General features: G+C 44.5%; 1 protein-coding gene across 3 annotated transcripts in view; it reads left to right on the top strand.

Moving 5' to 3' along the window:
- The window catches only part of FLNB (filamin B), a 72,121-nt gene that overhangs the window by 26,915 nt on the left and 20,616 nt on the right, over positions 1-24,590 (top strand). For all 3 annotated transcript variants that reach the window (XM_059480401.1, XM_059480399.1, XM_059480400.1), the window contains exons 5-29: positions 66-213; positions 3,331-3,449; positions 4,180-4,257; positions 5,035-5,197; positions 6,468-6,665; positions 8,353-8,490; positions 9,616-9,742; positions 10,278-10,414; positions 10,765-10,958; positions 11,278-11,391; positions 11,896-12,039; positions 12,377-12,500; positions 12,749-12,909; positions 13,451-13,541; positions 13,774-13,943; positions 15,969-16,086; positions 16,790-17,052; positions 17,692-18,289; positions 18,509-18,682; positions 19,061-19,223; positions 19,611-19,771; positions 20,453-20,620; positions 22,103-22,226; positions 22,485-22,641; positions 24,215-24,404. In XM_059480401.1, coding sequence (XP_059336384.1) covers positions 66-213; positions 3,331-3,449; positions 4,180-4,257; positions 5,035-5,197; positions 6,468-6,665; positions 8,353-8,490; positions 9,616-9,742; positions 10,278-10,414; positions 10,765-10,958; positions 11,278-11,391; positions 11,896-12,039; positions 12,377-12,500; positions 12,749-12,909; positions 13,451-13,541; positions 13,774-13,943; positions 15,969-16,086; positions 16,790-17,052; positions 17,692-18,289; positions 18,509-18,682; positions 19,061-19,223; positions 19,611-19,771; positions 20,453-20,620; positions 22,103-22,226; positions 22,485-22,641; positions 24,215-24,404 — 4,222 coding nt within the window. The remainder of the gene's footprint in view (positions 1-65; positions 214-3,330; positions 3,450-4,179; positions 4,258-5,034; positions 5,198-6,467; positions 6,666-8,352; positions 8,491-9,615; positions 9,743-10,277; positions 10,415-10,764; positions 10,959-11,277; positions 11,392-11,895; positions 12,040-12,376; positions 12,501-12,748; positions 12,910-13,450; positions 13,542-13,773; positions 13,944-15,968; positions 16,087-16,789; positions 17,053-17,691; positions 18,290-18,508; positions 18,683-19,060; positions 19,224-19,610; positions 19,772-20,452; positions 20,621-22,102; positions 22,227-22,484; positions 22,642-24,214; positions 24,405-24,590) is intronic.

Genomic DNA, 24,590 nt, shown 5'->3' with positions numbered 1-24,590 from the left:
TGTTTCTGTGTTGACCTGCGGTAACCAAGCACTGGTACAATAGGCTTAATTGCTCTGTCTTTCAGGTTATTACCCCTGAAGAAATTATCCACCCTGATGTGGATGAGCACTCTGTGATGACTTACCTGTCCCAGTTCCCCAAAGCCAAACTGAAACCAGGAGCTCCTTTAAAACCTAAACTGAATCCAAAGAAAGCAAGGGCTTACGGCAAAGGTGAGGACTTGGTGAGCTGAAGCTGCACAGAGCAGTAACTCTTCAGAAAGCTGGGTGGGGTTTTCTGCATATGTTGAGCTTCAGACCTACTGTAACTAACTGAGTTCAAAGTTTCACTTGTATGCTCTTGGTGTGGTGCCTGGTTTCAGAAATACATGGATATAGTCCAGAAGGCACTCCTAGTTCTAACATGTAAATTTCCCAGTCTGAACCTGTTCTGCAAGCTGCCAGACTCCCATCCACAGCTGGAAGAAGTAGCATGATATGGGGCTAAGACAGCCTTGGTGTGGAATTCAGGCCAGCAGTATTGCTGCAGATGGGTGATGATCTGGCAGCAAATGCTTCTTGTGATAAAGCACTCCTTAAAAGAAGAAATGCCTCATCACCTCACTGTCTCTCTGGCAGGCTCTCTGTAGAGACAGTTTTCCATTTCCCAGGCTTGATGTGTGTTAGAGTGGGGTAATTCTAAATTACTTACTTGAATCGATAGTGTTGAATACTTTGCACGTGTACAAAGATGGGTTGGTAACCCTTGAGACATTAAATAGTGCTGAGCCTTGTTAGCAAGGCTGCATTTACTGATTGGAAGGACTGAAGGCTGAATTTGCTGATTATCCATAGATGCTTAAGCAACTGTAGATCTCTGTAGGCATTCTTATTTTTAACTGACCTTTTAAATTGATAATTTCATATAACTATTGATGAGGTTCTATTCTAGATGGGTGCACAGTCACAACTGAATAAGTAACAAATTTTTACCTTTAATATGGTTGGCATGTTGGAAAGCATCTCTTCAGCATTACACTTGGCTCTCCATTCTGCCTTAATTTTTTTTTTTTTTTTTTTTTTTACATCTCTGGGCTGCTGTCTGTCCTTCAAGACTGTTGGAATTGAGTGTGTTTCAGAGTTGGATGTACAAAAGTGAAATGGAAAGAAACAAAACTTTTTTTTTTTCTGGTTCTCTTATTTGCCTGGGATTTTTTAAACTTGATTTTCCATTGAAACATAACTAGTGGAATGAAGGGACATGGACTTTATTTATGCACTTAAGAGAGTTGCTACAGTCAGAGTGGGTTTAGCACCTATCCAGCTTGGGGTTGATGTTCTTTGTTGGTGCCTTCCACAGCAAACCACAATACACAGACACATTTTTCAGGTCCCAAATGTGTAAATGACTGATCAGCCTGCCTCAGTCTGTCAAGTCTGGCTTTAGTCATGTTTATATTCATTCAAAAAATGAAATTACTTTGTCTGCTTTCATGTGTCTCTGGAGCCTTTGTAATGAAAATTACTTTAGAGTGAGTGGCTCTTCTTGAAAGATTGATGCTTTCATTAAGTTAATTGCCAAAACAGAGTCACTAAATATACTAATTGATAATTTTCACTGCTATGATATGTCAGAAATAGAAGGTGACTCCAGCAGCAAGGGGCTCAGTCTTTGACTGAGCAGGGTCTTTTGGACAGGTGGGAAACAGGTTTTCATGCATCCAGGAAAAGATAACTGCAAGTGCAAAGTGGGTCAGTCTTAGCTCTTTTTATTATCCTTTTTCATGTAAGCTCTTCATAAGCTCCCAACAAGAGTCTTGGCTGTAGCACACCACCCTGAGCACCGTGAGGGCTTGTGCTGAGGACAGCCATGTGTAGAGCTGGTGTGAAATGAGCCTGCAGAGGGGATGTACAGAGTTGTGTAGGTCAGCAGTTGTGGACTAGGAGTTCTCATTTAACCATCCAAAGCAGGCCACTGATAGGATAGTAAAATCTAGACAAATGAAGTCTAGGCTAAGAAGGTTCTGTAACTAACGGTGTCCTGGCTGAAATTGTCTTCAGAGGAGGATAATCAGTCCTTCTTGTGCTTGCAGAAGGTGTGATACTTAACTTGAATGCCATATCCTAGTGCTTGTCTGATGGACCGGAGACACACACAGCAAATTTGTAGCAGTTTCAGCTAGATGATAATCTAAGGCTTAGTTTGAAAGAATGAATATGTCAATTGTTAACACCTTATCAGAATGCTCAGATTTCCTAGCAAAAACATGGTCTTCCTTGCATTACTCTCAAGTTACTGTTTTCTGAAGATAAACAAGTTCAGGAATTCTGTTGTTCACAACCACTTCCTTTACAACCTATCAGACGTTGCACTTTCCACTAATTGTGCTGTGGAGCTGGAGTGCCCATGGTTTTATGAATCAGCCCGGGAGAAATTGCCTTGGACGGAAGGGTATGGATGTGTTTGGGCTAGTCTGGAATCAGCAACTTTGGGAAGTTCTTCCACCCACTCAGTCTGACACCACCATGATAGATGTCATGACCTGGGACTGTGTACAGGGAGATGATGAAACCCTGCTGGTAAATGCATGCTGTAGCAGGCCCTGTGCTGGGGAATAAGGAAATTGATTAAAAGTTAAGTGGAAACCACAAGAAGTAGCAAGATTTTTACTGTTTCAAGAGGTTCCTGCATGCCATTTGTACAGTGTACACTGGCCAGGTAGTCTGAGCAGATTTCAAAGGACAGTAAATCTGAGCAGTATCTGTACTGCTGGATTTTGAAAATGGAGGAAGATGGGGCAGTACAGGTAAAAATTGTCTTGCTTTAAGCAAGTCTTTTACTTTTGGCTCTAGAGTAATGGCTTCACCTAAAGGCTTCCCAGAATTTCTGTCCTGCCTCTCTAGTCACCCATCCTGTGGTGCAACACACTTAAACATTCAACTGTGTGAAGAGGGCAGCTCCTAAAGAGCAGCTAATGCACATATCCCACTTGCTGTCAGCATCAGCCCTGCACTTGCCAGCAGTGGGAGTGACCCTCAGTGCCTGTCAGGGTAACTGGTTTTCACCTGAATCCAGGTAGCAGCTGGGTTCCTGACTTGGTCAGAGATTTTAAGATGAGTTGAGTGCTGATGATTCAACCAATTTCTGAAAATACTTGTGTTGTAAGAGAAGGCCTTATTGTGAGCATCATGCTGTGGGCAGACGGTAAACACATGATGTGCAGAAGTCTGGGGAAACTGATTCTGATGGCTTGCAAGGGAGAATGGGTTGGACAGCCTTGGGACAGCCTCCAAACTGTCTTCCAGGTTTTGTGGCAGCAGCTAATGTGCTGTTCTGTATCTGTCTCACAGGGATTGAGCCTCATGGGAACATGGTGAAGCAGCCTGCCATTTTCACAGTGGACACCATCAGTGCTGGGCAGGGTGACCTGATGGTCTTCATAGAAGATCCAGAAGGAAACAGAGAGGAGGTATGTATGTTAAGTGTCTTGTATGGAAAAGTCAGATTGGTCTGAACGCTGTAGTTTCTGCGGTAACCTTCATCTTTCACAAGTGAGTTCTTGACAAGTAATCTAAAAAGAAATTGCAAAATACCGTTTATCTGAAGTGCAAGAAGCCTCAACTTTTCTTCATAATTGTCTTGAAAAACAGTCACTACCTGCAACTAAGCAACACAGCTCCGGTGTCCAGTAGTTGCACAGCTTTAGCTTGACTGGCCAAGTACACTCTGACCTCCTTTTAGATAACATACATCAGTAAATCACTGTCTGCATTTACTCATTCTGCAAGAATGGCTAAAGCAGCTATTTAGATGCCATGAATCATTTTGAGTTAAAATGCTGGTTTTAATGTTTATAGAAACTTCTCATCCAAGTGTTCCACTTGATCATGTTACAGCATTCCAGAGAAATACAGCTGTACATTGGACTTACTGTCTCCTCACTCTTGGCCTGCCTCAATACAGCAATTAACAGCAAAGGAAAGGGCTGGCTTGGGAAGAAGGTAGCTTGCTTCCCCTCTTGTAAAGACAAAACCAATGGGATTTTTTCCATGTGAGAAGAGGGGGATAGCAGGGATCCCTGCTCTCACAGCAACAAGAATCTTAACAGTGCTGACTCTGGAAACAGATGGCAGTATCAGTCAAGAGTTCAGCTGGTGTGTGTAGGCACAGCTTGATGAGGGATGTGTTTTCTCTCCTAGGCAAAGATAACACCGTCCAGTGACAAAAACAAAACCTACTCAGTACAGTATGTTCCAAGGGTGACTGGACCTCACAAGGTGAGTTTTGTGTCAATAACCAGTATTCTCTTGCTAGACATACTGCTCTGCTGGTTGTTAACATGAGCCCCTGAGGGCTCCCTGTTCACTGGTGGGTAAGAGCCACGTCAGGCATCTTGAAGAAAAGTTAAATTGATGTGGCCTTAGTTCTCCATCTGGCTTTTGGGCTGCCTCCTTTGCAAGGGGAAAGAAGTGTATGTTGGGAGAAAGTGCATTTGTGTTTGGGTATCAAGTGCCACAGCTGGGCCACTTTGTGCAACTCACAAAGCCAGTTCTGTGGGTTATCACAAGAGATGCAGATGAAAACAGCAGGTTGTTTCTGTGAGGTATCTCTTTGCTGATGGTACGGTACACTGTAGGGATTTTGCAGAGAAGGATTCCCTCCCTTTGTCCCTGGATGCCCATAGTCACAGGTTTATGATGGGTGATCCTGTTGCTTTGACACTTCCTAGGGTGGCTGGTCCCCACAGCCACCCTGAAAAAATAAAATGCAAGTTCTGCTGTCACTTTATTGCTGGATGAAGATCTACCTTGTATTAGCACATCCTGATTCAAGCTTCCATGCTGGTGTGCCTGACTCTAATCAATGGAACTTTAAGAAGGTGGCAGCAGTTAGCACAGATCTGATGAGGGTTATGGGCTGGATGGTCCCTCACCTCTGAGGGAAAGAGTCTTTGTGTTAGGAATGCAGGTGCTTGATCCTGCACTTAGCTTTATGGTGGTGATGTGAGCTCTCCTTCTGCCTGATGGGTCCAAGCTGATGCTGTCTGTCCCTAGGTTTCAGTCCTGTTTGCTGGGCAGCACATCTCGAAGAGCCCATTTGAAGTGAATGTTGACAAAGCCCAGGGAGATGCAAGCAAAGTGACAGCAAAAGGACCAGGACTGGAGGCAGCAGGGAACATTGCCAATAAACCTACTTACTTTGACCTCTATACAGCAGGTAAGCAGGATGAGTGATGATGGAAATCCTGCAGTGTCCTCAAATGTGAGAACCTGAGGCCTTGGAAAAATAGCTGTAAAGTGGATGAGGATTTGTAGCCCCATCAAACTCACAGGTGAAATAATAGCTGGGCTGCTCAGAAGGCTTCAGCTGTGTATGAAATATTTGAAGTGCAGAGCTGAGTCGGGGCAAGAGGCTGCTAAGCCTGACCCAGAAATTTGCCATGAATTTGCTGGATGGCAACAGTCAAGTTCCTGGCTGGTTTCTTTCTCCAGCTCATTTTGAACAAGAATGTGACATGTTGAACATAAATGTGAAGGATAAACTGTGAGCCAACTGTAAATGTGTAGTGTGTTCTATATTTAGCTCTACAGAACCTGCTGCAGTGCTACTTTGAGTTCATACTTCAATGATGAACTGGTTTCAACCTCTATTGTAATTATTAGAGGGTTACTATCTTCATTAGGGCATCTCCATCAATTATTTGTTACCTGCTATTAGGCCAATGCTGTAGCCTAGAGGAATGAGTCAATAAGATGCTACAGATGTTAATTCATTTAGAACAATGTGAAACTACTTAGGGCAGTTACTTGTAGCATTTAAACACCAAAATATGCTGAGTAGCATATTTGAAATTGCCTTCTGCCTGAGGGAGCTTAGGAATAAAATTATATATGGTTATAGTGAGGCAAGTATTATGTTCAGCCTCTAATTGGGAGAGGGAGTGGTCTGAATCATGTGAAGACATGTCTGGCCTCTGAAAGTGTATAGAAAACTGTTTCTGTTGTATGATGAGTTGAATAAGATGTGAGAGGAGCAGGTGTCTGAACAAAAGTGAATACATACAGTCCAGCAGGGAGAATCCCTGTCAGACCAGCATTCATTTGTCCAATCTCTTAATCTAAACCACTTCAAAGCTTGAGAGATTGAACTGACTCGTAAAGCTGTGGGCTGATCTGTGATAGAGATGCTACAGGGTGGTGTCCATAGCGTGACCAGGCTGTATGTGTATTCAGTGCTATGTTGTGAAACCCTGTGGCTGGAGCAGCAGAGCCGTGTCAGTTTGACTTTGTGGAATGCCACCATGCTGTCTTGCCCACTTTCTGCTCAAATGTTTGATTGCTGTCAGCAAAAGCTGAACACAGAGGCTGTGCTTAGAATTGGCAGCAGAGGACGTCTGGCTGAGCCCAGACAGCTGGTGGTGGTCTGAAACAGGGTGCCTGTTGCTGATGGGGAAGCCAAGGCTCAGCTGGGCTTGTTTCCTTTGCAGGTGCTGGTGTGGGTGACGTGATTGTGGAAGTGGAGGATCCTCAGGGAAGAAGCCTTGCTGAAGTTGTAGTGGAAGACAAAGGCAACCAGGTCTACCGTTGCACCTATAAACCTGTTCAAGCTGGTCCTCACATTGTCAAAGTGACTTTTGCTGGGGAGGCAATTCCCAAAACTCCTTGCACTGTTCTCATTGGAGAGGGTATGTTTTTAAAAAATGCATATAAATGTAGATGGGCACTTTTCTCCTTGGATGTGATCACAGAATATGCTTGGATCATGCCTTTTATATTCTCTGTACCTTTCAACATCTTGGTCCTGTTTCAGTGGGTCACCTGAGTACTCTCAGGGTAAACTAGTGCTCTCTAACAGTAATATGGCTTTTGTTGCTAGTTTCCTTTCTGCCTAGACTTACAAATGTTGAGCTACCCTTCGAATTTTTTTGAGTTATTTATCCAGCTATGCAGTGTCTTGCTGTTTTCTACCCTTGTTCCTCAAATGACTGTATTTACTCTGTTTTCCTCCTTAACGGACACCGAATTTGCTTTCTGTTCCATCCTTACCTGCTCCTATGCTTTTAGATCTCTGCTCATCTCTCCTGAGCTACCCTCCATTTGTGGAATTTTGGACTTCACTGCTAATGGCTTCATAGTTGGTAAGAGGTGTGCAGGATGCTCCGTCGTGTTTGCTCTTTGTAAGCTTCTAGCCTGCAGCTTGTCCCAGCCAAAAGGATTTTTGGTTTTGTTGGGGTTGGGGAGGAAAATTGCAAACGAACCGAAGCTTTGTGTGACCCAGTCAGTGAAACTGGCTTAACCACAGGCTGCCTGACGCAGCTGTGTGAGTGCTCTGCAAGCTGTTCCCACTCCACGTCAGCCACGCTCCTGTGTGTTCCACTGAGCTTTCAGAGCTGGCAGATGCCACACAATCCCCACTCACACCGGCCAGTGTAGGACACAGGGCAATGTTGGCTGCTGCAGGGGTGGGGGGAAAACCTGTAAGCTGTTGTATAATGAGTGAAAACCTAACAAGCTGCTTGGCAGACTTGTGCTCCTGCTGTAAGCACGGCATGCTTGAGGAAAATGCGTGTTTGGTTTACAGTGCTGGGAAGCTGTGGTTGTTTGTAAGTCTCTTCAAACCTCTCAGGTCTTTGGTGTTGAAAACCTCATGACAGCTGGTATTGTGTAATGAAAACTATTCCTAAGTGTGCAAACTTTCTGTAGCCACTCTGCAGGCCCAGAAGAGTGCTTGGAGTAAAGAGGCCAAGAGAAGCCTAAGCCATGTGTAACCCTCCTGCCCCACCCTGCTTCAGGCTGCAGAGGGCTTGGTGACTTTGCTTCTGTGAAAGTGTGAACTGTGACAAGCGGGGGGGTTTGATGTGACGTCTTGTAACGAAGCACAGGCAAAACTCAGCTTTGCTAATAGCAGTTATCCCAGTCATGTGCTTCTGAAGGACCAGCAGAATAATACTGTTCACTGGGGCTTATCTGCAAGGGGACCCTTCACCCTACGCTGCAGTGGGCCTCAATGCAAAAGGCGTCAGGAAGGTTGTGTCTATGGCAAATCTCTATGTGATAGCTGTGTAAAAGTCTTGTATTGATAAGTGGCATTGAATTGGAAAGCAGAAGGGCTTCAGTGTTTGCAGTCATTCTAAAAAATGGTCTTGGACAGGGTCATTGTTGCCTGGTGGCACTGACTGCTACTGCCTAAAAGCCAGGGGGCATAGACGGTGCCGGGCAGACTCACATCTGTCTGCCTTAGTGCTGTAACCTTCTGCTGAAAGCTAAGCTGTGGTTGCCCTGAGTCAATGTTAAACTGAAGGTTGTCCCAGGCTGGCTAGGCTGGCTATGTTGAGATCAGAGACAGTAGTAATGCCTGAAGTTCCTTTGCAGCCTGCAACCCCAGCGCGTGCCGTGCCACTGGCCGAGGTCTGCAGCCCAAGGGCGTCCGCATCCGGGAGACGGCCGACTTCAAGGTGGATACCAGAGCAGCAGGGAGCGGAGATCTTGGAGTGACTATAAAGGGACCAAGTGAGTGCTGGGGTGTATCTGTGCTGTGCATGTGTTTTGGAGAAAGGGGAGGAGCAGAGCCTGAGAAAAGGAAGAGCAGGAAGGAGATGGTGTCCTGATGGAACTGATGGGATCTGTATAAAAAGCCAGACTTCAGAATGGTTTATCAGTGTCTATTGGGGAGGTTTTGATCTGCAGGGCTGAATAAGATTATATCTGGTTTTAGTTCTTTCCAGTTTAATGTGCCAGTTAGCAAAACTGAGAAAATCCATGCATCTGCCTGCTGTGGCCTCCAAGCTTTATGGGTACACATTGCATCTTCATGCAATCTGTGGAAGCAAGTCACACGCCATGGTCTCTGGCATGATGGAAATCCTGCTCTCATAAAGCTGGGAATGGCTCAGAGCAGTATTCCTGGTGGCACTAGCTGCTTAGGCACACAAGCAGAGGAGGAAAGGACCACATAGGCTGACAGAGACCATCTATGAGGATCCATCCCCAGGTCCCTTGGTCCTGAGCCCTGGATGTGGCCCTCTGCCTGGGAGGATGGGAGCACAGGGGCCCCTGGCTCATGTGGCCGCCAGCAGCAGTCCCTGTGTGGTACTCTGAGCCCACCACCTCCCCCTGCCTGGAGCAGCATTCAAAGGTGCATTGTATTGCCTTCACCTCCTCCACACACACAGAGCTCTGACTGTGTGGCTTCGTGAGGCTGGGGGGAAAAAAAGCAACAGACATATCAATGTAAATTTTAGCGTATTAAGCTTTTCTTCCTAAATTCTTCATCTTGAAGAAAATGAAAAGTAGGCATTCCCTGCATACTTGTGGTTACAAAGTCTGACAAATGTTAAGCTTTTTTTGTTTTAACATATGACACGCATCATACTGCAGACTAAGAAAATAAAACACAAGGAAACTTAAGTCTGGTAACTTAAAATACTTTCTGCTGTATTTCTTCTGGAAGTGTTTGCTGTCTTTGTCCTAGAGGGCACATAGAACTAACTTCCCTTATAACCTGACCTTTTTTTTTCTGGTGGAAGAAATTTATTCTTGCAAGCTAAAATAAATACTAGAAAACATGAACTTGTCTGAGTAATTGAAAGCAGGATGGAAACTGTTAAGTTCAATGCTGAATTGATCTTTCAACAGAGGGCTTGGAGGAGTTGGTGAAACAAAAAGGCTTTATGGATGGTATATATGCATTTGAATATTATCCAGCCACACCAGGAAAGTACATTGTCACCATTACATGGGGTGGGCAAAACATCCCAAAAAGGTGAGTCAAAAGTAGCTTTTTGGGCATTTTTATGTCCTTCAGTGGGTTGTGTAGTTGGTGGGCTTTTAAAGCAACCCTGACCTTCGAAGAAGAACTGGGGAGACAAGTTAGTGGCAAGTTGTTGTTTTAACTTTTTGTTTTTAACAGCCTGGTTTTGGGCTGCAGCAGCCTGACAAAGCTCTGAAGGGTGACTTGTGTCAGTCTTTCTAACACAAAATCATTAATAAAAAACCTAATAAAACATGGTGGATCTTGCAGCTTGGACTTTGCTGTAAGATTTTGAAGGACTCTTACTTAAGTGTCCACAGCTATAGCAAGCAGAGCAAGTATTTGACACTCAGGATTTGTGGTGGAAGATGCTGATGGGTTGGATGACATCTCTGCTAGAAAAACACTGCTGGGCACTGTGCCACCACATGGTAGCATCTATTAATTTGGAAAATTCAATGTAGACCCTCATTAAAATGCCTGGGGAAAAACATAGGTGCTGTATTTGTCCCCATTTCTAATATCATGCTTTGTTTTTCTCTGGTAGCCCCTTTGAAGTTCAGGTGGGTCATGAAGCAGGTCCTCAGAAAGTGCGAGCCTGGGGGCCAGGACTGCACGAGGGAGTTGTGGGCAAGTCAGCAGACTTTGTGGTTGAGTCCATTGGCACAGAAGTTGGCTCTCTTGGTATGTTACTTGACTGAGTTTCCCTGAAATATTTGTATCGTGCAATGCTAGCAGTGAACTCACAAGAAACAATAGGTTTCCCAACAGTAAAAACCATGTCTATAAGACATTGTGGTCTAAACACTAACATCTATAGAGTATCAAAGGCATGTCCTAGAGACAGGAGTGTGTGTGATGAAGAGTGTTAATCTGTGGTTTTGTGGGATGAGATCCAGAAGGGAATGATGGATGTATGATCTGTATTGCTAAAGAAGGGTCACTGAAAGATCAGGCATGTTTAAGGCTAACAAAAAGCTATTTGTGGAAGTGGTGTTAAGTTAATGTGAGGAACCTACTTGTTCCTTTTTCAGGCTTTGCAATAGAAGGCCCTTCTCAGGCTAAAATTGAGTGTGATGACAAGAATGATGGCTCATGTGATGTGAAGTATTGGCCCAAAGAGCCTGGTGAATATGCTGTGCACATCATGTGTGATGATGAGGACATAAAAGACAGCCCTTACATGGCCTTCATTCGCCCGGCTTCAGGAGACTTCAACGCAGATAAGGTGAGGCCCAGGAGTTCACCCATGGCACAGCATGTCTTGGATGTAACTACAGCAGAGATATTTCTAAAGGATTCTGGTAGCAGACCCTTAAACTGCCTCTGCTTACAGCTCTGACTTTGCCAAGATATTACCCAGCCAGATACTCCTCAGCTTTTTCAAATAACACTGTTGTGGTTTTGATTTAATGTAATGAAAACTTGCTGAAGTAGTGTCACATGCTTCATGGGGTTTGTGGAGGGGGCAGGTCTTCAAACATAAATCACTTAGTTTTGTTTCTCTTTCTGAACTGCAAACTAATACTCTTGAGGTGCTCTTTTAGGTGAAGGCTTATGGCCCAGGCTTGGAGAGGACTGGCTGTATAGTGAATCAGCCTGCTGAGTTCACAGTTGAAACCAAGGATGCTGGGAAAGCACCTCTGAAGATGTATGCACAGGTAAGAACCCAAAGGCAGCTGTGTGAAACTGCAGCAAAATGACTTTAATACTGTTTAGAAAAATGCCTTAAGTATTCCTGCTCACTTACACACCACTTAATTCTGGGCATGTGTAATTCAAGTCAAAGCTCTGTGCTTTGATCTGTGTAATGTAGTCAGGCAACAACTGAAGACAAAGTGACTGCTCTGAAGTATATGAAGTACATGGCTTTGCTTCCTTACTTGGAAGCAAAGCAAGGTTTAATTTCCTTGAGTTGTCATTTGGAAGCACTGAAGTGTCTCTGAGTCTGTGAATTTTCTATGTGTTGTAGGATGGTGTATGAATGAGTAAGTGTTAGATGAGGAAGACTTGCAGGAGTGTAAATTGCATATTTCTTCAGTATTTCTGAACTGCAGTTCTGGAGAAAAAAAAAAAAGACATATTTTGGAACAGTCTTGAGCTGTTCAAACTACGCAAACATTTTTGAAGTACCTGAACCTTCTGCTTGTATTACTGCTTTTTAGGATGGAGAAGGAAACCCTATTGATATCCAGATAAAGAGCAAGGCTGATGGTGTGTTTGCCTGCTCCTATGTGCCAGTTAAACCAATCAAACATACAATTTCTGTTGTCTGGGGAGGAGCCAATGTGCCCAATAGCCCATTTAGGGTAAGTACAGAGATGAATAGATCTCGGTTCTGGCCAGATAGGACATGGGTGCTCACAACTACTTGTTAGTACAACTAGGATGTTAAACCCCTTCTGTGGACTTCAAGGAAATGTGCCCTTCTGCTTCATTGTTTTTAGAAACCTATCCACTTGTATAAATCTTTGTTTTTACAAGCTCATATGGTGGTCTCCTCTCAGCCCAGCTGCAGCCTGGGCGATTTGGGGCCATTCATTTGTGTCTGTTACCCTGTAGCTCCTCTCCAAGCAATGCTCTGGCTTGGCTGTGATCTCAAGTGTGACAGAGATATGTGATTCTGACCCCTGTGAATTTGTGTAGGTCCTTATAGGTCAAGGGAGTCATCCTCAGAAAGTCAAAGTGTTTGGACCTGGTGTGGAGAGAACTGGCCTGAAGGCAAGTGAGCCGACCCACTTCACTGTGGACTGCACAGATGCAGGAGAAGGTAAAAGCAGGCTGGGCTGTTCTGTGGTATTAGAATCACAGGTCATGCAAGGAGGGGATAATGTACTGTTCCATTCTGGTTTTCTTTATTTAGTGGAAAAACCTTGGGAAGCAGAACATTGCAGTGAATTGTTATCTGATCTGTTTCATTAGTTAACATGGTGACTCAGCTAGAAGGGGGAATGGTCTGGCTGTTTGGCTGGCAGTGTCTGTGCTGTCCAGTAGCAAACCTCCACTTGCTTTTCCTAGGTGATGTCAGTGTTGGAATTAAGTGTGATGCTCGTGTGGTCAGCAGTGAGGAAGAGGACATAGATTTTGACATCATCCACAATGCTAATGATACATTCACAGTGAAGTACTCACCACCTGCGGCCGGGCGCTACACTATTAAAGTGCTTTTTGCAGGAGAGGTTTGTAATCTTCATTTTGCAGCCTGATGTTTTGAGAATCCATTTATCTGCTCTTTGATCACCATGCATTTGCCAGTTCACAGCTGGCTCTTTCTACATCAGCTCACATGCACTTGGTTTAGTTGCTGTTTCTATAGCAATGTAAAATATGGAAACTTCTTCTGTAATAATTGCATGTATGCAAGGGAGAGGTGTTGGTTTGGGACACTGAAGTTTGTGTAATGTGTTGGACTGGCATAATGAATGTGGTCTCCATAGTGGGGTAAGGCTGCCTTCTAAAGGTAAAAAACCTAAGTGGCTTTCCAAGGAAAATAGGGGAAAAATTTTTCCTTAAAAATAAAAAACAGAGAGAGACAAACTTCCAGCTGTTAACTTTGCCCTGTATTTTGAGTTATACTAATTAGTAAGGCAGTGTTTGAGTAAGGTGAAATTTTACTCAAGATGCTGGAATTCGAGCAGAATTATCTTAAAACTATTATCTGTTTAATTTTGGCTGCTGAAGAGTGACTTGGTTATTTTTGGAGTTGTGTTTTTGTTGCAGGAAATTCCTGCCAGCCCATTCAGAGTTAAGGTGGACCCCTCACACGATGCCAGCAAAGTGAAAGCTGAAGGACCTGGGCTGAACAAAACTGGTGAGAGTTGGGTTCATGTAGTGTGACCAATACTGGATCCTGAGGAGCTGTTGCATGATGGTCACAGCCTGGCTGAGCATTGCTGGGATGCAGCAGTAGGGTGGGGGGTCAGGCAGTTGCAAACAATGCTTTTCCCTTGATATTTTGCTGGGCTTTATTGGTACTGAATGCTTCTTGAGGAGAGTTTCTCTGTGTGAGCTGTGTGTAAATTAGAATTAACATTTTTCTTCAGGTGTGGAAAGTGGCAAGCCAACACACTTCACTGTGTTCACCAAGGGAGCTGGAAAAGCACCACTGGATGTGCAGTTCAGCAGCTCAGTGCCAGGAGAGGCAGTGATGGATCTGGATATCATTGACAACTATGACTATTCCCACACTATTAGGTACACGCCCATACAGCAGGTATGTCCAACTTCTGTAGAGGTACAGGAGTGAATAACTCGTGTTGCTGTAGTGCAGTGACCTCCCTCCCTAGTGCACAGTGGAAAAAGCAGAAAAAACTTGGCAGGGTATCCTTGTTCCCCAGAATCCCTAATGCATGCAGTGGAGTTGGAAAGCAGTAATGCAGTTTTTCTGGTGTAGTTATTGATAGCTTGCCACTGTTTTCTTTTCTATGGCAAGGAGAGATATTGATGCAGTAGCACACAGCTCACATCATCATTCCATACCTTATCAGTTGAAGAAGAAAGGTGGCAAACCTTCCCAGACTCCACAGTGAAGCTGCCTGCTGCCCCAGCTGCTGCAGTCCTGCAGAGCTGAGGTTGTGGTGTGCTGCCTGTCAGCAGGCTGCTGGTGGCAAAGGAGCTGGAGTGCGTACCAGAGCAGGGACAAAAAGAAGAGTGAGTGATGCTGCACTAGTTCCCAGTAGGCAAGTGATGAAGTTGGTGCCTTTCTAGCAGCATCATTAAAGAGCTGAGAGTGGAAGCTCCTAATAGCTAGAAGCATTTTTCCTTACACTGTACTTGTATGTTTGTAAAGGGCCACTAAACACCAGAATGCACAAATCTCCTATTTCTGAGGATATAGGTGCTCTGGTGCTGAGATGAAAGTGCTTTGCTACTCTTGTTCTCTTGAACAACCACATGTACTAGGTCATCTGCCCCAGCTTCTTTGAGTGGAGCTATGTAAAAGTGAACTGATAAGGAAAAGTGCAGTATTATTTAACTGATAATGCTGGTTCAGAGTTCTTGGAAGCACCATAGAGCTAACGTTTGTTTTTCGATAAAGCAGTTGCATGATCTCAGGATGTGGCTGGCGTGCCTGTTTGGAGAGGCTTTGGCTTGTTTAGTCAGGCTTGGTATGCAGAAGGGAGCACTCCTCTCTACTCCATGTGTTCATGAGCAGTACCAGATTTCTGTGCTTCAGTGGAAATCACTAGTGAAACAAGCCCAAACCAGGTTTTCCACTTGGGTCTTCCTTCTGGAGAAGTACCATGGGTCATGAAAGTGCTGTGGCCTTACAGGAGATGCTCATGGGTAGCAGTGGTGGGAGAGCAGTGGTTAAGAGATGAAAATAGACTGCTCAGCAATTAGGGAAGCCTTGTTGTCCCTCCGTGCTGTGAACACATAGGTCTTTCCTGGACCCTGTCCTCCTCAGGTTCCTAAGCAGTAGCTTATGAATGAGACTGTGGACTCCTCAGAGCAGGGAAGGATGGAATAGGTAGTTAAATTCCTGAGGGGCAGCGTCAGTTGCAGAGCAGCCTTGGTTTAATGCTGTTTATTTGGTCTTATCTATCTCGTGGTGTTGCTACAGCTACCCATGTATGTGTTTTCTAAAAACAACCAAAAATGATCGTGGAAGCTATTCACTAGCTTGCATGAAACATCCATGATTATTTCACTTGGGAGCAGAACCAGCCAAGAGTGAAAAGTAAGCAAACAGTGAATATAGCTAAAATATGGACTGCGGTAGGAGAGAATAAAAGGAACACACATCATGGGCTGGAGCTTGCCGTGGCTGTGCAGCATTCCAGCCAAAATACACAAGAGCATTAATCTTTCTGACTTGTAGAGCTTAAACCCCTGGTATTTCAGATGCTGTAATAATATGGCCTCTTTGCAATCTTAGCTTTGGCCTCTCCATGTGGTGGAAGGGGATACCTGGTCTGGAGCAGTGGGACATTCATTCAGCTGTCGGGTCTGAGCACTGGGGGAGTCGGAGCCAGCCTGAGTTGGAGGCTTTGCCAGGCAGCTTGAATATAGTCTAATTAAATGTTGGAAACAACTGTCTTTTTTGCTCTTCCTGTATTAAATAAAAACCATTTAGTACTTTGAAGGGCTGCAGTGGTGTGAGCTTTAGTGTCCATAAACCAGTAAGTTTGGCTGTGACCAGATGAAATGGATTAGTTGATGTGGTTATGTACTGCTTGGGTGTTGGTGTGTCTGTGTGAGGTGAGGAACTGAGCTAACATGTAAATTCTCCACCTAGGGTCCAATGAAGGTTCTGGTAACTTATGGTGGTGATCCTATCCCTAAAAGCCCTTTCACAGTGGGTGTTGCTGCTCCTCTAGACCTAAGCAAAGTTATAGTCAATGGACTCGAAAACAGTAAGTACCTGTGGGCTGGAAGCCTCTGAAGGGTCTCTGGAGTCTGGGTGATAGCCAACATGTCCTGCTGGAGCAGGAGCAGGCAAAACAATCTCCTTTTTAACTTGCTACTGCTGGGGATCAAGTAGCTCCAACTTTATAACTTTACCACACTTATTTAGGTGGTCCTCTTGAAGGCCAAATTTCAATTTTTTAGATTTTTTTTTCTTTTTTTTTTTTTCTTTTTTGCTAAGATTACAAAGTAATGTGGAGAAAACATGTGTTTGGGCTTTGGTTGTTTGTGGTGAACAGAGCACTTACTGATGAAATATGTTTCCCTGAGGGCTAGATGGCCATTCAAATGTATCAAACTCTTACAATGCACAGTGTCATTCATACGGTCTTTTTGTTTTCCAAAAGTGAGGGAACTTAAGGCTGTGAAATATTGTTGCTTTCCTGAAATGAGCCTCTCTCTGATACTCTCAGACCACACCTTACAGGCTTGTTTTCCCCTGTAGCTTTGTGATGTCAATTAATCAAAGCATTTGGTTTTGGTTGGGTTTTTTTTGTTGTTTGGCTTGGGAGGGTTTTTTGCCTGCAGAGGAATGCAGACTGGGTAGGGCTCTGCCAGTACCTGCTCCCTCAGTGGTGTGTGCATGGGAGACTCCTTGGACTGCTGTCTGATGTTAAGTAAGCGATGTAATATGGGTTTTGTCTTTTTCAGGAGTGGAAGTAGGCAAGGATCAGGAATTTGTAATTGATACCAAAGGAGCTGGTGGGCAAGGTAAACTGGAGGTTAATATTTCCAGTCCTATGAGGAAAACTGTGCCATGTCTGGTGGAACCAGTTCTGGGTAAGGAGTGCAGCACTGCAAAATACATCCCACGGGAAGAAGGACTGTATGTGGTGGATGTGAGTTATGATGGCAACCCAATCCCAGGGAACCCCTACACTGTGGAGGCCACATTACCCCCAGACCCTTCCAAGGTGAGTGAACAGCATAGGGCTGTAATAGCAACTGACACCTGAAAACTGAGTTGTGGGCTACTGCACGAGACTTGGCTTGGTCTTGGCCAAAACATACCCAGGAACATCCTTACTCAGAGTGCTCAGTGATTCTTTCTGCAGCCTCTCTGACTTGTAGAATTCATTCCTGTAACACTGTATTTGAAAAAAATGTTGAACTAATCAAAAATATGGCAAATATCCTGCATAATGTAGCAAATTTAGATATCACTCCTAATTTAATAGAAGTCTGTCTGATAAGCATCTCTGATGTATTAAGATGCTATTTTTCTAAGGAAATATATTTCAAGGAAAACATGTGTACAGCCATCAAATATTTTAACATTTCCACCTTTTATTTCCCATGGAAATACATTTTATACATAGCTGTATAAAAACAGCTATGGTGAGATTATAAATATCCTTGCCTAGAAACCTCTTAGGAGGAGAAGTAACAACTTTACAGTAAAAATGTAGGGCTGAGTGGCAAAGGAGAGAGTGCCTTCTCTGTATTTTTAAGGGCCTGTAAATAGAGTCCCACATACAAGCAAGTCTAACTAGGAAGTCTTCTAGCAGTAACGTGGAAAAGGCCATTTAGCTCAACTGCATATTCTCTTCTAGGTAAAAGCTCATGGTCCAGGTCTTCGAGGGGGCCTTGTTGGAAAGCCAGCCCAATTCACAATAGATACCAAAGGGGCAGGAACCGGAGGTTTGGGTTTGACAGTGGAAGGCCCGTGTGAAGCTAAAATTGAATGTTCGGACAACGGCGATGGAACCTGCTCTGTCTCCTACCTGCCTACGAAGCCTGGAGAGTATTTTGTAAACATCCTCTTTGAAGAAGTTCACATTCCTGGTTCTCCCTTTAAGGCAGATATAGAAATGCCGTTTGATGTCTCTAAAGTCATTGCCACAGGCCCAGGTCTGGAGCGGGGTAAAGTAGGCGAGGCAGGGCTGCTGAATGTCGACTGCACAGAAGCAGGGCCCGGGGACCTGAGGGTGGACATGGTGTCAGATACTGGCTCCAAAGCCGAGGTGCAAATAGACGACAACAAAGATGGGACCTATGTCGTTACCTACGTGCCACTCTCAGCTGGCATGTACACAATCAAGATGAGATATGGAGGAGAGCAAGTGCCTAAATTCCCAGCCCGGGTCAAAGTGGAGCCAGCTGTGGACACAAGCAGAGTTAAAGTGTTTGGGCCAGGAGTCGAAGGAAAAGGTGAGATTAACTGTTATCGGAATTTGTAAGACTTGCAGTCCTTTCTGTGTATTCTAAATGTTGAAAGTTGTAAAAGCTGTGCGTGTTTCCATGGTGATCCTTGGACAGACAGGAGTCTCATGTTCCCAAACAAGCTGTTTATCATGCTGCTTCACCAAATGTTTTGTTGTTGGAATATATTGGACTTCCTGAAGTGACTCTTCAAAACATTTCCTGTAGATGTGTTCCGAGAAGCTACAACCGAGTTCACTGTGGATGCTCGACCTCTAACGAAGGCTGGTGGTGAGCACATCAGGACACAGATCACGAGCCCCTCTGGCTCCCCCACAGACTGTCTCGTCCAGGACAACGCGGATGGAACATATTTAGTGGAGTACACGCCATTTGAAAAGGGTAACCTTGGGGCTTGTTTTCTTTTACTTGAAAGGGGAAAACCAAGAGCAAGCAGCGCTTCTACCACTTTCATTTGGCAAACCCCTGAGGTCTGCCAGTAACTTGTTGGCATCTTTGCAAGAGGTCTGCCAGCAGAGGAGCTAATTCTGTAGGAAGTAGCTCTATTTTAACTTGAAGAACTGGCTTTTATGGTAACTTGTCTTTAGAAGAACAGTTTGTAGATGGAATCTCAGTTACAAAACACTTGTGAAGTCTTGTGAAATGCATGAAGCAACTCTTATCTATATACAGACATTTAAGTCTGTAGCATCTTGTAGAGCTGTGTTAAATTATGAGCATTTTTAGGGAATTCAGGAGATGTTTGCCTCTTTTTAACAGGTCCACACACAGTCAATGTGACATATGATGGTGTGCCTGTGCCAAATAGTCCCTTCAGAGTGAATGTCACAGAGGGCTGCCATCCATCCCGTGTGAAGGCACAAGGACCTGGACTTACAGAAGCTTTCACAAATCAGCCCAATGCCTTTTCAGTTGTCACCAGGTGATGGAGCCTGTTTGATCTTGAACAAATATCGGTGTGGGGGGAGGACTGTAGTGGTGTGTGCAATGCAGGATGCTAAACTCAGTACAAGTATTTATAAAAAGACCAAGCCATGTCCAGTTGATGACTGTGTGTGCTGCCTCATCATCTACTGTGCTCTGCAAACATTTGATATTAGGGATTGATAGTTACTGAGAAGAAAATTCTAGCAAAATTTGAGTGAGGCAACACTGAACAGCTTTGTGTGGCAGCACATGCTGAAGGCTGAACATTGGAAGTTAGGATACCACATTTCCAAAAAGGATGAAAACGCAGCCAGAACATGTGAGGGCAACAAAGCTGCTGTAGAAGCAGGTGATTCTAACAATGTGTGTTTCTGTCTTGTAGAGGGGCAGGAATTGGTGGCCTTGGAATAACTGTTGAAGGACCTTCAGAATCTAAAATTAGCTGTAAAGATAACAAAGATGGGAGCTGCAGTGCCGAGTATATTCCTTATGTTCCAGGAGATTATGATGTTAACATCACATATGGGGGAGAGCATATTCCTGGTAAGAGCTCTTGCTCAGTGGCTTTCAGAAGAGGGATGAAGTCAAACTGTGCACTCGGAGTTCTCAGTTGGCTGCATTTCCCTTGTGCTGTGGGATGTTATGTGATTGTGGCTTTCTGCTTTTCCTCAGAATTCAGGCAGAAAAGGCAGTGGCATTTGCTCAGATGGGTACAGATGAGTGGAACGGGAAAAGGGACACTAAGCCTTGACAAATAACTGATGTTATATACAAGTGGTGTGTAATACTTTAGGTTATGAAAATAGCCCTTTGTTATGTGGATGCATTAACGATCCTGTTCTGCAGTAAGAGGGGATGTTTCCTGTTGTTTCCATTTTCTTTGTTGACATACTGAACACAGCAAGATATAAGGAAATGTATTGCCTCCATGATGCTTCATTTGCACTTCTGGTTTCTTTCATGTTTGGTTTTTTTCCTGAGGTGTGAGAAGTAGATAGGTCACAGATGGTTGACACCAATTCTGTGAAACTGTAGAAGCACCATCATTACATTTCCGGCTTTTGCAGAAGCAGAGGGATGGTGTGGAGGCTGTGGGGTTGTAATTCCTGCCTGCAGCAGAGGGACAGTAACAAAAAAACCCTAAGGAAGGTAGAGAAAAAAGACCTTTTGTTCTCTGTAACTGTTAACCTTGTGGTGTTTAACACTTACCGTGTCAACTTCCAGGCAGTCCTTTCAAGGTTCCTGTGAAGGATGTTGTGGATCCCAGCAAGGTGAAAATAGCAGGACCAGGTCTGGGTACAGCTGTTCGAGCCAAAATCCCCCAGTCCTTCACTGTGGACGCCAGCAAGGCAGGAATAGCACCTCTTGAAGTGGTGGTGACAGGACCCAGAGGTAAGAACCAAAATATTCCATCTGACTGGGCCCATATCTGTGTTTGGGCAGGTTACATGGTTCTGGCCCAGCCTGCAAAGGTGGCAATGCCACTTGAGTGAGCATTTCCCTTGCTCCTGTTCAGCTGTTGTGTGCCCCTTAGCAGCTGACCCACATCATGCTGTGACAGAGAGCTGTGCCCTAGGAAGTGCTGCTTTAGACAGAGTCTTGGATGGCTTTAGCCTGATCTTCAGGGCTGGGAGAAGTGACTAACCATCACCAGTGAACAATTGTGTGTTAAGTTTTAGATATCAAAAAGTAAATCCAGAATCTAACGTGAACAGTGACTTGGGAAACCTGGGTCAGTGGATTGCAGGAGTCTCTGAATAATGGTGAAATTGCTCAGTGGTCCCCAGAGAACAGCAAGGCCCTTCAGGTGATAGCATTAATGGTGTTTGCAGTAACCCAGAAAGCAGTGTCTCAGTGGCAGAGTATCTTGTCAGTGAGGACCTGCTGGCTGTAAGTCTCACCTTGCTGGAGGTGAGAGCTGCCCCTGCCCTGGAGTGTCAGCCTTGCTGTGCAGGTGCCCTGCAGGTAACACTTGTTTAATTCTAGCGGATGAGACGGATTCCCAGGGATGGCGCTCCCCATTGAAAGCAATTTCGGATTTCTTTAAAGGTGGTCCAAAGGGTGACACTGAGACAGGTTTGAACTCTCACTAACTACTGTCAGTTTTGGTTCTTGGAAATCCGGTTGGCAACAGCAAGAATCATCTGCAGGAGGGAGTGGGAAACCAACGGTGTTGCTTTTAGGCTGTGCATGGCAGCTATATACATTTCTTTTGTGCTTGCTTTACCACTAATCCTTTCTGTGTTTTAAAGCCAACTTGTAATTGTAGACTGCTTTGTGTGTTGATCTGAACTGATATGTCACATAATCTTTGTAGATTTAACTTAATGCAAATTGAAATAATTGATCCTGCTTGCTTAGGTCTTTGGCAGCTTGCAGGGTGTTCTTGCCTAGGCAGCAAGCCTGCCTTTCTAAACACCTGATTGTGAAAGACAGCTGGTGAATGCTATACACCAGCTGGCTTTAGAGCTCAGTTCTCTGCAATGAATCCCAATAATACGAAGTAATCTTGTAAATGACAGTACAGACAATTATAAGCATTACTCATTTTCTGTCTCAAAAGATCTTCAATGCACCTTTAGCAATTGCTCTCAACCTAGACTGTACCAAAAGGCAGATCTTTTTCCTGTGTTTTCATGCTAGCTTTTCTTTACAGCAAGAAGATGGGAGCCCAGACAGCAGTGGATAAAAAAATCTATCTCAAGTCAATGGCTTTGAATATAAAATAAGGGAAGCTGATCATTGATCCATGCCTGTTGCTTTCATAAAAAAAAAATTGAAATTTGTTATAAATGAGCAGTCCATACTTTAGCTTTGTGCAGCAAATAACTATTTTAATAGCATAGCTGACAAAAAAATGTATTGCTTTTTTAGGAGTTGTGGGACCTGTTAATGTGGTAGACAATGGAGATGGCACCCACACGGTGGTTTACACCCCTATGCAGGAGGGACCCTACCTGATCACTGTCAAATATGCTGATGAAGAGATTCCTCGAAGGTAAGGTGATAAGAGAAACTTTGCAGAACTGAGGATTTAACAATCTAGTGGTGTTCCTCCAGCACACAAGCACCATTTACAGACTGGTGTGGTGCTTTTTACTTAAACAGTGCAGCTTCTTGCATGACTTTATGGTTCAGTGGTGTTTTGAGCCCACTGCACCTGCAGCAGACAGTGTAAGAGGGCTGTATAGCATGTACTGCAGCAACTATCAGCCACTGACTTGGGAGGAGGGAAAATAATGGGTTGTTCTTTTAGTCCCTTCAAGGTGAAGGTGCTTCCTACGTACGATGCCAGTAAGGTGACAGCGAGTGGTCCAGGGCTCAGTTCCTATGGCATTCTAGCCAGCCTGCCTGTGGAGTTTGCTGTGGATGCTAAGGATGCTGGGCAGGGACTTCTGGCTGTACAGATCACGGTAAGTAACAAAACCAAGCAGGACAGGAAACATGTTTTCTAGGTGGGCACGAGTCTCTCCTTTCAGAAGTGTCCACAGCTTCATCCTAACATACCCAATGTCCTGGAGACTGGGCTGCTGACTGGACACTAAAGTCTGGTACAGCAAAGTCTTGCACTCTGCATTTGTGAAACTCTTGAGAGTGCTTTTGTGAAACTTCTGTCTTAAAGTCATCAGATATACTCTGTTTGGCTCTTGCCTAACCTTGCACTCTGCAAATGCCCAAAATGACATAAGTAATTTCTTGTAAGATTATGGAAATACTGGCATTTGAAATGGAGGCGGTCTTCTAGCATATTCAGCAAGGCCATGAGATAACAACCACTCTGAGCATCACGTTATGATAAATTAGATCACACATCTCCCTCAAGGTTGCCAGAAGTCATAAGCTGCTTAAGGAGATACTGCAGGAATGTTTTGATTTGTCTTTGTTACTACTCTTTCCAAAGTTTCTGGTGCCTGGACTCTGTGGCCTCAGTGAAAAGGTGTCTGATTAGTGGACCATAAACCACACAGCTGAGCTCTGGCATGCCTAGGTCATGGTATGCCTGGTTGTACTTGCCCTTCTGCATTCTTGCTCCTGTCCTGTCTCAACGCCTGCTCAGGTGCACCAAAGCAGTTGCCATTAATTCTGGTGTGCAAGTGTGCTCTTAAAGGATCCGAAATGCTTATCAGAGCTCCCAGCCTGGCTGGGGCTTTGAAGATCAAGTTCCACAAGTCCTGTATGGTAGAAGTGCATTAGGTGATCCTTCTGGCAGCATTTGTTTGCTTCTTATTCTAAGCTGTCAAATGTTTCACAACCCTTCCTGAAAGAAGTAAACTCTTTCGTGCTGTACCTAAATATCAAGTCCTTTGCAGCTTATACTGTACCCCAGGCAGCATTAAGTCATAAAATACAAAATTGAGTCAACATGTGATTCCCTATAAACAGGCTTGGAAGGCTTTCTAAAATGCTTTTTGCTTTGCAGCTGATGAGAAATGTTAGTTGAAGGGGCTGCACAGACCTGCTTTTAGCTGTAGACATTGCACTGTGCCAGCAGCTGGATGCCTCATGCAGGAGGGCTGACAGCAGACTCCAGTAAGGCTTCCCCCTGCCCTCAGACCCCTTGGGGAGCAGCTGCCCAAGGCTAGACAGTGCTTACTCAGGACAGAGCTGCACAGTGTGACTGTCCATTTGTGCCTCAGGGAACAGGGAAGTATTCTTAATTTCCATCAGCAGTTTGACAGTGAAGCCTGAACTTCTTACAAATAATATCAAATTCATTAAAATGGCTTGCTGGTCTTATAAACATTCGCATATCAACCAAAGAGTAGTTAATGATAGTACTGATTATTTTGTAGTGGTCTGATATCTTTCTGCTCCTAATACTCTGCTCTTGTTACAGTCTTTGAGCAAAATATCTCTAAACTTCAAAAAGCTGCAATTCTGTATCTGTTTGAGACCACTTAAGTGTGGTTGTGAGCAGATTTGATGTCCAGCTAAGGAAAATCAAAACCTTCATAGCACTTAAATCTTCTGGTTTGCATTCCTCAGGACCAAGAGGGCAAACCCAAGAGAGTGGACATTCATGACAACAAGGATGGCACTTACACGGTCACCTATGTCCCTGACAAGACGGGCCGCTACACGATCGGCGTTAAGTATGGGGGAGATGATATCCCGGCCTCTCCCTACAGGATCCGGGCTTCTCCAGCTGGGGATGCCAGCAAGTGTTTGGCCACAGGTGAGTGCTGGACTCCTCTCTTTGCTGTTGTTTGTTCTGGGTGTAAAGCTGCCTTCTGAGCATGGTACAGTAGATGTGATGGGTGTAGAAGACATGCTTGAGACTTGTGTAGTCTGGCTGCTCTTACACAGAAGGGGTGTTCCTAAAGATAAAGAAGTGTCCACCCTGTGGGTGAGCAGGGATCTG

The sequence above is a fragment of the Ammospiza nelsoni genome, chromosome 11, assembly GCF_027579445.1.
Source record: "Ammospiza nelsoni isolate bAmmNel1 chromosome 11, bAmmNel1.pri, whole genome shotgun sequence".
Lineage (NCBI taxonomy): Eukaryota > Metazoa > Chordata > Aves > Passeriformes > Passerellidae > Ammospiza > Ammospiza nelsoni.
Note: the sequence above shows the minus strand (reverse complement) of the source record. Positions and strands in the feature narration are given on the sequence as shown.